This window comes from Oncorhynchus keta, chromosome 23 (genome assembly GCF_023373465.1).
Source record: "Oncorhynchus keta strain PuntledgeMale-10-30-2019 chromosome 23, Oket_V2, whole genome shotgun sequence".
NCBI classification, from domain to species: Eukaryota; Metazoa; Chordata; class Actinopteri; order Salmoniformes; family Salmonidae; genus Oncorhynchus; species Oncorhynchus keta.
This window is the reverse complement of record NC_068443.1, coordinates 36,266,427-36,282,703: the sequence shown is the minus strand read 5'-3', so window position 1 is coordinate 36,282,703 and position 16,277 is coordinate 36,266,427. Positions and strand designations below refer to the sequence as shown.

The following is a 16,277-nucleotide window of genomic DNA, read 5'->3' as shown; positions in this document are numbered from 1 at the left end:
ACACTCACTACCTAGTTCCAAACTGCCTCTGGAATTAACATCGGGAGCTTCATGAAATGGGTTTCCAATGCCGATCAGCCACACACAAGTCTAAGATTACGAAGCACAATACCAAGCGTCGACTGGAATGGTGTAAAGCTCGCCGCAATTGGACTCTGGAGCAGTGCTTTACCATCTGGCAGTCCAACAGACAAATCTGGGTGTAGGCGGATGCCAGGAGAGCACTACCTGACCGACTGCATATAGTGCCACGACTGTATAGTGCCAACTGTGCAGTTTGGAGGAGGAATAATGGTCTGGGCTGTTTTTTTTTATGGTTCCAATGAAGGGAAATCTTAACGCTATAGCATACAATGACATTCTAGACGATTCTGTGCTTCCAAGTTTGTGGCAACAGTTTGGGGAAGGCTCTTTCCTGTTTCAGCATGTCTAATGCCCCCGTATACAAAGCGAGGTCCATACATAAATGGTTTGTCGAGATCGGTGTGGAAGAACTTGACTGGCCTGCACAGAGCCCTGACCTGAACCCCATCGAACACGATTTGGAACGCAGCCTGCGAGCCAGGCCTAATCACCTAACGTCAGTGCCTGACCTCACTGATGCTCTTGTGGCTGAATGGAAGCAAGACCCTGCAGCAATGTTCCAACATCTAGTGGAAAGCCTTCCCAGAATAGTGGAGACTGTTATTGCAGCAACTCCTTATTAATGGTCATGATTGATTGTTTGACAATCCACATACTTTTGGTCATGTAGTGTACCCTTTACAGTGATTTCAATCTCAAATCTAGGCTAACCGGTTGTAGTTCACTTTTTTTGTAGTTGCTATCCTCTTCCTTTTCCATTCATTTAAATGTGTAAGGCTGCCGTCTAGCTCCACCAGGTCAATACCTCTATTGACACTCGTCTTGTGTTTTCCCCTATGTTTGACACACACATAGGAGCGTCTCTGTCCCAGGACAGGGGTCGTCTGGAGGCGAGGATTGAGGTGTTGGCTGCTGAACTGGAGAGTCAGAAGAAACAGAACGAGCGAGACAACGACGCCCTGAGAATCAAAGTCAAGGTCATCGATGACCAGACAGAGACCATTCGCAAACTCAAAGAGGTACTCAAAACACTTCCAAGGCCAGACAACCACTTGTTGATTTGCCCATTGGGCCAGGTGTGAATGTTCTGGGTGACTAAACCTACCCAACCACTTACCAGTGTGTGTATATATTTTATATATACAGTGGGGCAAAAAAAGTATTTAGTCAGCCACCAATTGTGCAAGTTCTCCCACTTAAAAAGATGAGAGGCCTGTAATTTTAATCATAGGTACACAGACAAAATGAGAACAAAAAATCCAGAAAATCACATTGTAGGATTTTTTATTTATTTATTTGCAAATTATGGTGGAAAATAAGTATTTGGTCAATAACAATTTATCTCAATACTTTGTTATATACCCTTTGTTGGCAATGACGGAGGTCAAACGTTTTCTGTAAGTCTTCACAAGGTTTTCACACACTGTTGCTGGTATTTTGGCCCATTCCTCCATGCAGATCTCCTCTAGAGCAGTGATGTTTTGTGGCTGTTGCTGGGCAACACAGACTTTCAACTCCCTCCAAAGATTTTCTATGGGGTTGAGATCTGGAGACTGGCTAGGCTACTCCAGGACCTTGAAATGCTTCTTACGAAGCCACTCCTTCGTTGCCCGGGCGGTGTGTTTGAGATCATTGTCATGCTGAAAGACCCAGCCACGTTTCATCTTCAATGCCCTTGCTGATGGAAGGAGGTTTTCACTCAAGATCTCACGATACATGGCCCCATTCATTCTTTCCTTTACACGGATCTGGCGTCCTGGTCCCTTTGCAGAAAAACAGCCCCAAAGCATGATGTTTCCACCCCCATGCTTCACAGTAGGTATGGTGTTCTTTGGATGCAACTCAGCATTCTTTCTCCTCCAAACATGACGAGTTGAGTTTTTACCAAAAAGTTATATTTTGGTTTCATCTGACCATATAACATTCTCCCAATCTTCCGGATCATCCAAATGCTCTCTACCAAACTTCAGATGGGCCTGGACATGTACTGGCTTAAGCAGGGGGACATGTCTGGCACTGCAAGATTTGAGTCCCTGGCGGCGTAGTGTGTTACTGATGGTAGGCTTTGTTACTTTGGTCCCAGCTCTCTGCAGGTCATTCACTAGGTCCCCCCGTGTGGTTCCGGGATTTTTGCTCACCGTTCTTGTGATCATTTTGACCCCACGGGGTGAGAACTTGCGTAGAGCCCCAGATCGAGGGAGATTATCAGTGGTCTTGTATGTCTTCCATTTTCTAATAATTGCTCCCACAGTTGATTTCTTCAAACCAAGCTGCGTACCTATTGCAGATTCAGTCTTCCCAGCCTGGTGCAGGTCTACAATTTTGTTTCTGGTGTCCTTTGACAGCTCTTTGGTCTTGGCCATAGTGGAGTTTGGAGTGTGACTGTTTTAGGTTGTGGACAGTTGTCTTTTATACTGAAAACTAGTTCAAACAGGTGCCATTAATACAGGTGGAGGACAGAGGAGCCTCTTAAAGAAGAAGTTACAGGTCTGTGAGAGCCAGAAATCTTGCTTGTTTGTAGGTGACCAGATACTTATTTTCCACCATAATTTGCAAATAAATTCATAAAAAATCCTCCAATATGATTTTCTGGACTTTTTTTCTCATTTTGTCTGTCATAGTTGAAGTGTACCTATGATGAAAATTACAGGTCTCTCTCATCTTTTTAAGTGGGAGAACTTGCAGAATTTGTGGCTGACTAAATACTTGTAAGTCGCACTGGATAGGATATATACACTGTTCAAGAAAATAAAGGGAACACTAAAATAACACATCCTAGATCTGAATGAATGAAATATTCTTTAAATACTTTTTTCTTTACATAGTTGAATGTGCTGACAACAAAATCACACAAATTATCAATGGAATTCAAATTTATCAACCCATGGAGGTCTGAATTTGGAGTCACACTCAAAATTAAAGTGGAAAACCACACTTCAGGCTGATCCAACTTTGATGTAATGTCCTTAAAACAAGTCAAAATGAGGCTCAGTAGTGTGCTTGGCCTCCACGTACCTGTATGACCTCCCTACAATGCCTGGGCATGCTCCTGATGATGTGAAGGATGATCTCCTGAGGGATCTCCTCCCAGACCTGGACTAAAGCATCTGCCAACTCCTGGACAGTGGTGCAACGTGGCATTGGTGGATGGAGCGAGACATGATGTCCCAGATGTGCTCAATTGGATTCAGGTCTGGGGAACGGGCGGGCCAGTCCAAAGCATCAATGCCTTCCTCTTGCAGGAACTGCTGACACACTCCAGCCACATGAGGTCTAGCATTGTCTTGCATTAGGAGGAACCCAGGGCCAACCTCACCAGCATATGGTCTCACAGGGGTCTGAGGATCTCATCTCGGTACCTAATGGCAGTCAGGCTACCTCTGGCGAGCACATGGAGGGCTGTGTGGCCCCCCCAAAGAAATGCCACCCCACACCATGACTGACCCACCGCCAAACCGGTCATGTTGGAGGATGTTGCAGGCAGCAGAACGTTCTCCATGGCGTCTCCAGACTGTCACGTCTGTCACGTGCTCAGTGTGAACCTGCTTTCATCTGTGAAGATTGGCAAATTCGCCACTGGCGACCTGTAATCTTGGTGTTCTCTGGCAAATGCCAAACGTTCTGCACGGTGTTGGGCTGTAAGCACAACCCCCACCTGTGGACATCGGGCCCTCATACCACCCTCATGGAGTCTGTTTCTGACCGTTTGAGCAGACACATGCATATTTGTGGCCTGCTGGAGGTCATTTTGCAGGGCTCTGGCAGTGCTCCTCCTGCTCCTCCTTGCACAAAGGCGGAGGTAGCGGTCCTGCTGCTGGGTTGTTGCCCTCCTACGGCCTCCTCCACATCATCTGATGTACTGGCCTGTCTCCTGGTAGCACCTCCATGCTCTGGACACTACACTGACAGACACAGCAAACCTTCTTGCCACAGCTCGCATTGATGTGCCATCCTGGATGAGCTGCACTACCTGAGCCACTTGTGTGGGTTGTAGACTCCGTCTCATGCTACCACTAGAGTGAAAGCACCGCCAGCATTCAAAAGTGACCAAAACATCAGCCAGGAAGCACAGGAACTGAGAAGTGGTCTGTGGTCCCCACCTGCAGAACCACTCCTTTATTAGGGGTGTCTTGCTAAATGCCTATAATTTCCACCTGTTGTCAATTCCATTTGCACAACAGCATGTGAAATTTATTCTCAATCAGTGTTGCTTCCTAAGTGGACAGTTTGATTTCACAGAAGTGTGATTGACTTGGAGTTATATTGTGTTGTTTAAGTGTTCACTTTATTTTTTTTGAGCACTGTATTTTTAGAGGGGGGTCAAGGTGAGGAGGAGTATTTTTATATACTCTTTGAAGAGGTAGGGTTTCAGATGTTTTCAGAAGATGGGCCCTTGCCAGGACAGAGAAGAGCTTGGACTGGGCTGAGCGGGAGGGCCAAGAGACCTGAGGTGGCAGAACAGAGTGCTGAGCATAGTCTGAAGGTACAATGGTATGGTCGTCCACAGTTGATGGCGCATCAGCAGGCAATAATGGAATGCACCATGAGATTATCAATGCTGCATTGACACGTAATAACCCATGTTGTACTCAAGTCATTTTAAAAACCCAATGGTGTCGTTTACTACTTCGACCAGTGCAGTCACAGTGCTAGGACATGGTTTAAAACCGTATTGAAGAATTTTAAAGATACTGTTTTGAATTTTAAAAGGATTTGAGCTGGTGGGCTACAGTCTACACTGTTAAGGTTCATCTGGATCAAGGTCCGGTTTAATTACAGCCAATTTAAATGGGCAATCTGCAGTACAAATAAGAGGGTCACCCCAGCACTGTTTTGGTCAACTGCTGAGGGATGGGGCTGGAGAAATGTAACCACTTTCAAATTCATAGACTGCCAGGGATGCAAGGACTGAACATCCATGAGATAAAAGTTGTTTTAACCATGTTTTGAGGCTATACAGTGTTTTGTTTACAGTTGCGCTGTTTAGAAAACAATGGCGTAAAACAAGCTTTATATTTTGGGTTCTGATTGGGTACAAAAGTTTAACTAAGCGTATGAGACATTTATAAGTTCTTCTGAGTCAATTAATATGTACACTACATCACCAAAAGTATGTGGACAAAGCTTCACAGAAGAGTGGAGGCTGTTTATAGCAGCAAAGGGGGAACCAACTCTACATTAATTAATGTCCATGATTTTGGAATGAGATGTTCGATGAGCAGGTGTCCACATACTTTTGGTCATGTTGTGTATCATTCATTTTAAAGTATGAAAAATGGATGTACCAATTGAAGATTGCCCTTTTAAAAGACTCAGGAAATATCCCCACTTTGATAGATGTGTTTATAATGGTGACTGTTGGTTGGGAGAAGTTCTTTGACCAGCTTTGTAGGTATGGGGTCAAGTTAGCAGGTAGTAGGCTTGGAGCACATGATACATTTAGCCGTGACATTGTAGGCCCGGGGTAAATGGCTATACTAGGAGCAGGAGTAAGGACAGTATATCCTTATCATTAAGAGTAGGTCAAATCTCCCAACCCCCAATTTCCCTCTACTGAATACCACCCATGTACAGTTGAAGTCGGAAGTTTACATATACCTTAGCCAAATACATTCGAACTCAGATACATTCAAACTCAGACATTTAATTCTAGCAACAATTCCCTGTCTTAGGTCAGTTAGGATCACCTCTTTATTTTAAGAATGTGAAATGTCAGAATAATAGTCGCGAGAAGGATTTATTTCAGCTTTTATTTCTTTCATCACATTCCTAGTGGGTCAGAAGTTTACATACACTCAATTAGTATTTGGTAGCATTGCCTTTAAAATTGTTTAACTTGGGTCAAACGTTTCGGGTAGCCTTCCACAAGCTTCCCGCAATAAGTTGGGTGAATTTTGGCCCATTCCTCCTGACAGAGTCAGATTTGTTGGCCTCCTTTGCTCGCACACGCTTTTTCAGTTCTGCCCACAAATGTTCTATATGATTGAGGTCAGGGCTTTGTGATGGCCACGCCAATACCTTGACTTTGTTGTCTTTAAGCCATTTTGCCACAACTTTGGAAGTATGCTTGGGGTCATTGTCCATTTGGAAGACCCATTTTAGACCAAGCTGACTGATGTCTTGATGTTGCTTCAATATATCCATATAATTTTCCATCCTCATGATGCCATCTATTTTGTGAAGTGCACCAGTCCCTCCTGCAGCAAAGCACCCCCACAACATGATGCTGCCACCCCCATGCTTCACGGTTGGGATAGTGTTCTTCGACTTGCAAGCCTCCTCCTTTTTCCCTCCAAACATAACGATGGTCATTCTAGTTATATTTCTGTTTCATCAGACCAGAGGACATTTCTCCAAAAAGTACAATCTTTGTGTACAGTTGCAAACCGTGTACAGTTGCAAATCGTAGTCTGGCTTTTTTTATGGCGGTTTTGAAGCAGTGGCTTCTTCCTTGCTGAGCGGCCTTTCAGGTTATGTCGATATAGGACTCGTTTTACTGTGGATATAGATACTTTTGTACCTGTTTCCTCCAGCATCTTCACAAGGTCCTTTGCTGTTGTTCTGGGATTGATTTGCACTATTCGCACCAAAATACGTTCATCTCTAGGAGACAGAAGGCGTCTCCTTCCTGGGCGACGGCTGCGTGGTCCCATGGTGTTTATACTTGCGTACTATTGTTTGTACAGATGAACGTGGTACATTCAGGCATTGGAAATTGCTCCCAAGGATTTTTTATTTATTTAACCAGGTAGGCCAGTTGTGAAAAAGTTCTAATTTTATAATTTCGACCTGGCCAAGATAAAGCAAAGCAGTTGGACACATAGAACAACACAGAGTTACACATGGAGTAAAATAGACATACAGTCAATAATACAGTAGAAAAATAAGGCGGCCAAAGGAAGAATTGGTTTTGGGGGTGACCAGAGAGATATACCTGCTGGAGCGCGTGCTAAAGGTGTGTGCTGCTATGGTGACCAGCGAGCTGAGATAAGGGGGAACTTTACCTCGCAGGGTCTTGTAGATGACCTAGAGCCAGTGGGTTTGGCGACGAGTATGAAGCGAGGGCCAGCCAATGAGAGCGTACAGGTCGCAGTACAGGTCGTAGGATGAACTAGACTAATCTTTTTCTGAGGTCTTGGCTGATTTCTTTTGATTTTCCCATGAGGTCAAGCAAAGAGGGAGTTTGAAGGTAGGCCTTGAAATACATCCACAGGTACGCCTCCAATGGACTCAAATGATGTCAATTAGCAGAAGCTTCTAAAGCCATGATATCATTTTCTGGAATTTTCCAAGCTGTTTAAAGGGACAGTCAACTTAGTGTATGTAAACTTTTGACCCACTGGAATTGTGATACAGTGAAATAATCTGTCTGTAAACAATTGTTGGGAAAATTACTTATGTCATGCACAAAGTAGATGTCCTAACCGACTTGCCAAAACTATAGTTTATTAACAAGAAATTTGTGGAGTGGTTGAAAAAGGAGTTTTAATGACTCCAACCTAAGTGTATGTAAACTTCTGACTTCAACTGTACATAATTACAGACATGTTCATCAATCAAATGGAAACCTGACAGTAAATGATAGCAATATTGTTCAGTAAATGCCTTGATATAATTTTGGCTCAATATATGAAAAGCATTTGTAGTGTTCCCCTCGCAATGGGAAGAGTAAGAAACCACTGAATATGCTGTAATTATTGATATCATTCTAGAGACTGTGGTCACTGGAAAGGTGTGCTTAGACCAAGTCTCCCTCTTCCAGCTCTAGAGTCACTACATTTGATACATTCTCCCTGCCTCTGTGACTATTACACTGATGTACCGTCATTATACACAGGACATTCTTGAACAAGAAAATGTGCACTGGTTCTGAAGTAGTAGACTCCTCTCAATAGTGCAGTGAAGACACCTGCATCAGAGGAAAAGTAGGGACAAAGCACTCTCATAGCAGACAGGATATAACTATAGTTTTAACTATGCTTTGTGGAAAGTAGCTATTTTTCTGTGGAGACAAATGGTTACTTTGGAGGCGGCTACAACTATTTGAATACAGATCCCCAAAAAGGACTACTTTTTTTCAACTATTTGAATACAGATCTGAGAAAGCAACTGCTTCATTTTTACAATTTGAATACAGATCTCAGGAAGTGACTACTTTTCTGAAACTATTGCATTGGCCGCCTTCAGCTAATGGCGGGCTGTGTCTGAAACTGCATGTTGAAGATGGAAATGGAATGAATAAGAGCACACACATTCTACTATACCAATCTGACAGTCATGTTTGATCTACGCAATACATTTCTATCAGACCATTTTGCAAATGTCCATTCTCCTGAATGTCCATTGCCCCAGGTGTACATAATCAAGTTTAACCTGTCACGTTCTGACCTTTATTTTCTGTGTTTTGTGTTTAGTTAGTATGGTCAGGGCGTGAGTTGGGTGGGCAGTCTATGTTTGTTTGTCTAGGTTTTGGGAATTTCTATGTTTCGGCCTAGTATGGTTCTCAATCAGAGGCAGGTGTCATTAGTTGTCTCTGATTGAGAATCATACTTAGGTGGCCTGGGTTTCACTGTGTGTTTGTGGGTGATTGTTTCCTGTCTCTGTGTATGCACCAGATAGGACTGTAATTTGAGTTTTCACGTTTTCTTGTTTTGTTAGTTTGTTCATGTGTACCTTAAAGCATTAAAGAAGTACCATGGAAAATTACCACGCCGCGTATTGGTCCTCTGATCCGTTTCGCCTCTCCTCTTCGGAAGAAGAGGAGGAAACTCGTTACAGAATCACCCACCACAATCGGACCAAGCGGCGTGGTAAAGGACAGCGACGACAGCAGCAGCAGCATCAACAACAGAGGCCACCATCACAGGACTCCTGGACATGGGAGCAGATATTGAACGGAGAGGGACCCTGGGCACGGGCTGGGGAAAATCGCAGCCCCAAAGCAGAGCTGGAGGCAGCGAAAGCTGATCGGCGGCAATATGAGGAGCCAGCACGGCAGTGCGACAGGTACGAGAGGCAGCCCCAAATTTTTTTTTAAAGGGCACACGAGGTGTGGTACTAAGCCAGGTAGCAGACCTGAGCTCACTCCTCGTGCTTATTATGAGCAGCGCATTACTGGTCAGGCACCGTGTTATGCGGTTGAGCGCACGGTGTCACCAGTGCGTGTCCATAGCCCGGTGCGCTATAGGGCAGCCCCCGAGAGTGCCATGCGAGTGTGGGCATTGAGCCAGGGCGTATGGTGCCTGCTCAGCGGGTCTGGTCGCCGGTACGCAGTCTTGGTCCAGGTTATCCTGCGCCGGCTCTGCGTGCTGTGTCTCCGGGCGCTGGGAGGGTGCAGTGCGTCCTCTGCCTGCGCTCCGCTCGTACCGGGCAACTGTGGGAGTGGAGCCTAGGGGAGAGGTGCGTGTAGTAAGCACTAGATCTCCCGTGCTTACCCACAGCCCGGTTCAACCTGTGCCTGCACTCTGGAGGGTCCGGGCTCGAGTAGTTGTCCAGCCTGGGGAAGTGGTGCCAAGGTTGCGCACCAGAGCTCCAGTGCTCCCCCACAGCCCGGTCTTTCAGGCTCCTCCTAACACCAAGCCTCCTGAAAGTCTCCCCAGCCTGGTAGTTCCTGTGGCAGCCCCACGCACCAGGCTGTCTCTCTGTCTCCTCTCTGCAGGTGCTCCCGCCTGTCCGGCGCCGCTGCCGGAGCGTCCCGCCTGTCCTGCGCCGCTGCCGGAGCGTCCCGCCTGTCCGGCGCCACTGCCGGAGCCTCCCGCCTGTCCGGCGCCGCTGCCGGAGCCTCCCGCCTGTCCGGGCGTCGCTGCCGGAGCGTCCCGCCTGTCCGGCGCCGCTGCCGGAGTCCCTCAGCCCAGAGGCGCCAGAGTCCCTCAGCCCAGAGGCGCCAGAGTCCCTCAGCCCAGAGGCGCCAGAGTCCCTCAGCCCAGAGGCGCCAGAGTCCCTCAGCCCAGAGGCGCCAGAGTCCCTCAGCCCAGAGGCGCCAGAGTCCCTCAGCCCAGAGGCGCCAGAGTCCCTCAGCCCAGAGGCGCCAGAGCCCCTGTCCCTCTGTCCAGAGCCCCTGTCCCTCTGTCCAGAGCCCCTGTCCCTCTGTCCAGAGCCCCTGCCCCTCTGTCCAGAGCCCCTGCCCCTCTGTCCAGTGGGGTCATTGAGAGGGGTTGCCATGGTGAGAAAGCCACGGAGGCGGAAAATGAGGCGGACAAAGACAAGGGTGAAGTGGGGTCCGCGTCCCGCGCCAGAACCGCCACCGCGGACAGACGCCCACCCAGACCCTCCCCTATAGGTCAAGGTTTTGCGGCCGGAGTCCGCACCTTTGGGGGGGGGTACTGTCACGTTCTGACCTTTATTTTCTGTGTTTTGTGTTTAGTTAGTATGGTCAGGGCGTGAGTTGGGTGGGCAGTCTATGTTTGTTTGTCTAGGTTTTGGGAATTTCTATGTTTCGGCCTAGTATGGTTCTCAATCAGAGGCAGGTGTCATTAGTTGTCTCTGATTGAGAATCATACTTAGGTGGCCTGGGTTTCACTGTGTGTTTGTGGGTGATTGTTTCCTGTCTCTGTGTATGCACCAGATAGGACTGTAATTTGAGTTTTCACGTTTTCTTGTTTTGTTAGTTTGTTCATGTGTACCTTAAAGCATTAAAGAAGTACCATGGAAAATTACCACGCCGCGTATTGGTCCTCTGATCCGTTTCGCCTCTCCTCTTCGGAAGAAGAGGAGGAAACTCGTTACATAACCAATGATATTTTGTACAGATAAGTATAAATAAGTTAATAAGATCAACTCTGTATGATTTTCAATATGGCACTGAAAAGGTTGAAAGCTACAATTCATTTTATGATACTGGAAAATACTGCAGACAGCAAATTTAATGCTTAGAAAAAGCTACTTACCTTTGATGGACATACCTTTTTGTCCATCTGAGAGTAATTGTTCTTGTTTCAAACAGACACTATACCATCTTTAATGGGATAGTTGACTAGAATTCAACACGTCGCTGTTGTTGATTGTACATCACTTTACCTACGTTCCTGGTCTCCAGTTTTTCCACCTTGTTTTCGTGGAACTGCACCTCATTCTTATTGACACTCAGCTCTACTCTGTGATCCACCACTTCTCCATTCAGTTCATCCACATGGCTCTCACTGGCTGTCTGTCTGGCCTGCATGTTCCCCAGCTCCACTCTCTGTGCCACCACCATGTCCCTTCGCTCCTTCAGCTCAGTCCAGATGTCAGGTTGATTGTTCAGCATCACCTTCCCGACTCTCCCCCGTCACCTAGGCCCCGTTGAGTGATGTAATTCTCTCTGACCCCTGCGCTCTCTCCCTGAGCCCATGACCTAGACAAACAGAAAAACACCAGCAGAACTACAGCACCCCTCATTCTGAAACAATGACTCTCCAGAACTAATGTAGTCTATTTGGCTCAGACCCATTCTGTGTATATATACATTGGTGTTATTGAACTTTAACTGGTGTCATTGGGGAAACATTTGACAACTTTTCCAATGAATATGTGTGATGTAACAGTACACAGGTTGAGATTATTTCATGCCATATCTTTCGAATATGAGGTGTTTCTAGGACATGGTAAAAATCAAATCTGTTACTCTGTTTTTAAAGTCTCTCCTCCATAAGTGTTACTTATAGAAAGTAAAAATCAGACCTTGGTCAAATACATACGTCAAGTACTTTGAGGTGCACTTGATTTCAGAAGTATTGGCATTTCTCTCTGTCAGCACTCTTTCACTTTCTCTCTCTCTCTCTCCACCCTCCCTCTCTCTCCCTCAGGGCCTACAAGAGCGTGACGAGCAGGGCCGGAGGCAGCGCGAGGAGAGCCTGCAGGCCCAGCGGCGCCTGCAGCAGCAGCTGGAGGAGTCGTCAGCCACATCGCAGGACCTGGGAGACACGGTGCAGCAGCTCAGTCTCCGCAAGGAGCAGCTCAAGCAACAGCTGGAGGACAAGGAGATGGAGCTGGACGACGTCAAGGCCGCCTTCAGGTAGCTCACGACACGCACAAATACACTCGCACACTGCACTGAATAAACTTGAGCTCCACATGTTTCTCATACATTTCCATAAATCATGCGTTGATGTAAATGGGAGATTTGAGTGAAACATTTTACAGATGTGGATCTCAAATTGGGATTTTACCCATCACAACATCATTCTGAGGACCCACAATCCAATATGTCTGACACCCTGTGTCACCATCCTCAATTCTTTTAATGTATGCACATTGTCCCCACTACATTCCTTCATACATACTTCATGTTTACTACTTCTATGTTCTCCCCTGCAGTGTGTCCAATAAGAAGTGGCAGGACAAGGCTGACCTGCTGACCCGGCTGGAGAGCCAGGTGAAACGCATGAAGGAGGGCTTCGACTCTAAAGAGAGCCTGCTGCTGGAGGAGAGAGACAAGGCCTCACAGGCGCACAAGTATGCTGACTAACACAACTTCAATAGGGCAACGTATAGGGCTTCCTATCTAATCCAGCCGTGGATTAGTAGTAATATGATTATAATATGGTCATTAGCAGATGCTTTTATCCCAAGAGACCTATGGTAAATACATAGATACATATGGGCCACATATAATTAAATTAATGTATGAGGGAAAGAAACAGAAGTCCAGTGTTGCAAACACCGAGCTCCAATGACCAACTGAGCCACCGGAATCATAGAAGAGATGAGAATATAAGACATTGGTCGAAGAGCTGCCAGCCTGCAACGGTGGTCCAGGTCAGAGTAATGATGATAGTGTATCTGTGCTTGTGGTTTCCCCTCCAGAGCGGTGGTAGAGAAGCTACACAGTATGGACGATGCATTCCGGCGACAGCTGGAGTCGCTACAGGCATCCCATCAGACCGAGCTCCTACGGCTGGCCAATGACAAGCAGAAACGGATTGAACAGTCTAATCAGAAGGTAGCTTACAGTAATGGTTACTACAGTCACTACGCTGACCTGCTCAGACGCATACTAAGGAATGAATGAATGTTAACTTGAGATCCATGCACGTAACTTGAAATTCCTTGCACATCTCCTAATGCATTATTTATGCAAATGTCTCAGATGTATGACCGTGTGTGTTTTTACTCAGGTGTATAATGCATTCGTTATTGGGGTTTGTTTAATAGTGGAATGTGTGTGTTATTGACTCAGGTATTTCAGGTGGAGGAGGAGATGCGTCAGCTCCTGGAGGAGACTGAAACTGAGAAGAAAACAATGGAGGAGAAGATGAGACGTCTCACCAGCGTATTGAAAGACTTCTAAGTACAGCTGATGTTGTATATCATCCACCTATAGAGTCACCTGTGTTTCTACTTGGACGTTACACGGATGAGGTGACAGCATTTGTTGATGTGAATTATTTGCAAAACGTGAATGTTAAGTTGTTCTGACAGTCAAACGTTTTTAGGGGTGGTTTTGGACTTGTTGTGGTTAGGCCAGTAAGTTTGAAATTAGCCCAACCGGCCGCCATTTTATGTCGTTTGTCATCTGCGTCAGACTTTGTGCCCAGCCGGATATAGACAAGTTGGTTGTTTAGCAACAAAACCGACATGTGCGCAACTGTGAGGCAAAATAGACGGGGTTGGCTTAGATTGTTGACAACATGTCAACTATATTTAATCTCCAATGTTTATTGAAAACATAACTACATTTGCACAATGAGCATTTGTTGTCTCTCAACAATTGTTACAGTTGTTGGTTAAGCTAACGAATTTGATCCATTAGCATCAGTCAAAACACCTCAAAACAAGAAATGGTATCAAGAACAAGACTAGCTGAAAAGAGTCACTTACAATTCCCCTCGTGGCAGTTTCTTGTCATTGTTGGTAGCTATCTGGCCATCCAGAATCACAACTCCGACTTCTATCCCATTGAAGCGTACGCATCGTTTTCATGATGTTGTCAGCGAACCCATCTATAGACACCTGTCCCCCCGCGACTGGCTTATACATAAAGCATCCTCCATTCAGGATGCAAAGGTGTTGGTTTCCTCCTTAACTCGATTGGCGGGCCAGCCCCCCCAAAAAGGGAAAATATCTGTACTGTCTTAATAAAACAAAATATTTCCCAGACTTTTTTCTAATAACATCCAGATGTTGCACACCGTGTTCAGTGCATCAGTTTGTTGTTATCCCATGGCTGAACAGCATCCGGAAGTTGTCCGAAATCGGTGGGGAGAAATTGTGTTTTGTTAAGAGTGCACATATTTTCCCTTTTTTAAATTTTATTTAGGCTGGTGGGCCATTAATTAAATCGAGTTAATGAGGAATACAACATCAGGAATAACTACGCCATCTAGGGCACTAGTTTGAAATGTAATACATTTACATGTTGTGTAAATATTTGAACTAAGTTATCAAATATGTGTATATTTTTATCATGCTAAATAAAAGCAGTTTTATTCCGCTTTCGTTGTCAAGTCTTAGAAAAAGTTTTGGGCTGTGATGGGGAGCAGATGGGGCAAAGATACAAATATAATTTTCTAAAAGACTGTAAAAAATAAGACAAAGCCATCGATGAAGTCACCCCATTGTTTTCTATGAGAATGCTCAGCGGCGCATTTGATCGGGAAGTGTCATTTCAGCGTGTCGCCGTCTTGGTACATGGAGGAGTTTTTGGAAACATTGCATGTGTTTGAGCTACTCTAGGAAGTGACTGTTGCAGGTTAGCTCAGTGCCCTTCAACGTGCAATCATTGGAAAGCAAAATGGATGATATACGATAAAGACTATCCTGCCAACGGGACATTAAAAACGAATATCTTATGTTTCATCAAGCTGTGGCTGAACGACGACACTGATAATATAGAGCTGCCATGATTTTCCATGCATCGGCAGGAAAGAGAAGCGGGGGGTGTATTTGTCAATATCAGCTGGTGCGCAATGTCTAATATTAAAGGAGTCGCTTGCCTGAGGTAAGGTAGAGTACCTTGTGATAAGCTGTAGACCACACTATCTACCAAGAGAGTTCTCATCTATATTATTCGTAGCCATCTATTTACCACCACAAACCGATGCTGGCACTAAGACCGCACTCAACGAGCTGTATAAGGCCATAAGCATACAAGAAATTGCTTATCCAGAAGTGCCACTCCTAGTGGCCGGAGACTTTAATGCAGGCAAACTTAAATCCGTTTTACCTCATTTCTACCAGCATGTCACGTGCAACCAGAGGGGGAAAAAACTCTAGACCACCTTTACTCCACACACAGAGATGTGGGCAAAGCTCACCCTCCATTTGGCAAATCTGACCATAATTATATCCTGATTCCTGCTTACAAGCAAAAACTAAAGCAGGAAGTACCCGATAATGCGGATACTGCGCTTACAGGACTGTTTTGCTAGCACAGACTGGAATATGTTCCGGGATTCATCCAATGGCATTGAGGAGTATGCCACCTCAGTCATCGGCTTCATCAATAAGTGCATCGACGATGTCGTCCCCACAATGACCGTACGTACATATCCCAAGCAGAAGCCATAAATTACAGGCAACATCCGCATCGAGATAAATGCTAAAGATGCCGCTTTCAAGGAGCGGGACAATAATCCGGACACTTATAAGAAATCCCCCTATGCCCTCAGATGAACCATCAAACAGGCAAAGCGTCAATACAGGATTAAGATTGAATCCTACTACACTGGTTCTGACACTCGTCGGATGTGGCAGGGCTTGAAAACTTTTACAGACTACAAAGCGAAACCCAGCTGCGAGCTACCCAGTGACATGAGCATACCAGACTAGCAAAATGCCTTTTATGCTCGATTTGAGGCAAGCAACACTGAAGCATGCTTGAGAGCACCAGCTGTTCCGGACGACTGTGTGATCACGCTCTCCATGTCCGATGTGAGTAAGACCTTTTAAACAGGTCAACATTCACAAAGCCACGGGGCCAGACGGATTACCAGGACGTGTACTCAAAGCATGCACACAGACCCACTGACATTGAAGACATTTGCCAGTTGACTGACTCTCTCCCTGACCGAGTCTGTAATACCAGATCAAGCACACCACCATAGTCCCTGTGCCCAAGGAAGCAAAGGTAACCTGCCTAAATGATTACCACCCGTAGCGCTCACATCGGTAGCCATGAAATGCTTTTAAAGGCTGGTCATGGCTCACATCAACAGCATCCTCCCAGATACCCTAGATCCACTCCAATAACGCAATCTCAATCGCACTCCACACTG

At 45.8% G+C, this 16,277-nt stretch overlaps 1 protein-coding gene across 2 annotated transcripts in view; it reads left to right on the top strand.

Moving 5' to 3' along the window:
• lrrcc1 (leucine rich repeat and coiled-coil centrosomal protein 1) overlaps positions 1 to 14,495 on the top strand; it is a 35,218-nt gene extending 20,723 nt beyond the window's left edge. For both annotated transcript variants that reach the window (XM_035800305.2, XM_035800304.2), the window contains 5 exons: positions 940 to 1,103; positions 11,868 to 12,076; positions 12,379 to 12,516; positions 12,868 to 13,003; positions 13,241 to 14,495. In XM_035800305.2, the coding sequence (XP_035656198.1) occupies positions 940 to 1,103; positions 11,868 to 12,076; positions 12,379 to 12,516; positions 12,868 to 13,003; positions 13,241 to 13,351 (758 nt within the window). In that variant the 3' untranslated portion in view covers positions 13,352 to 14,495. The remainder of the gene's footprint in view (positions 1 to 939; positions 1,104 to 11,867; positions 12,077 to 12,378; positions 12,517 to 12,867; positions 13,004 to 13,240) is intronic.
• Positions 14,496 to 16,277: the final 1,782 nt, after the last annotated feature.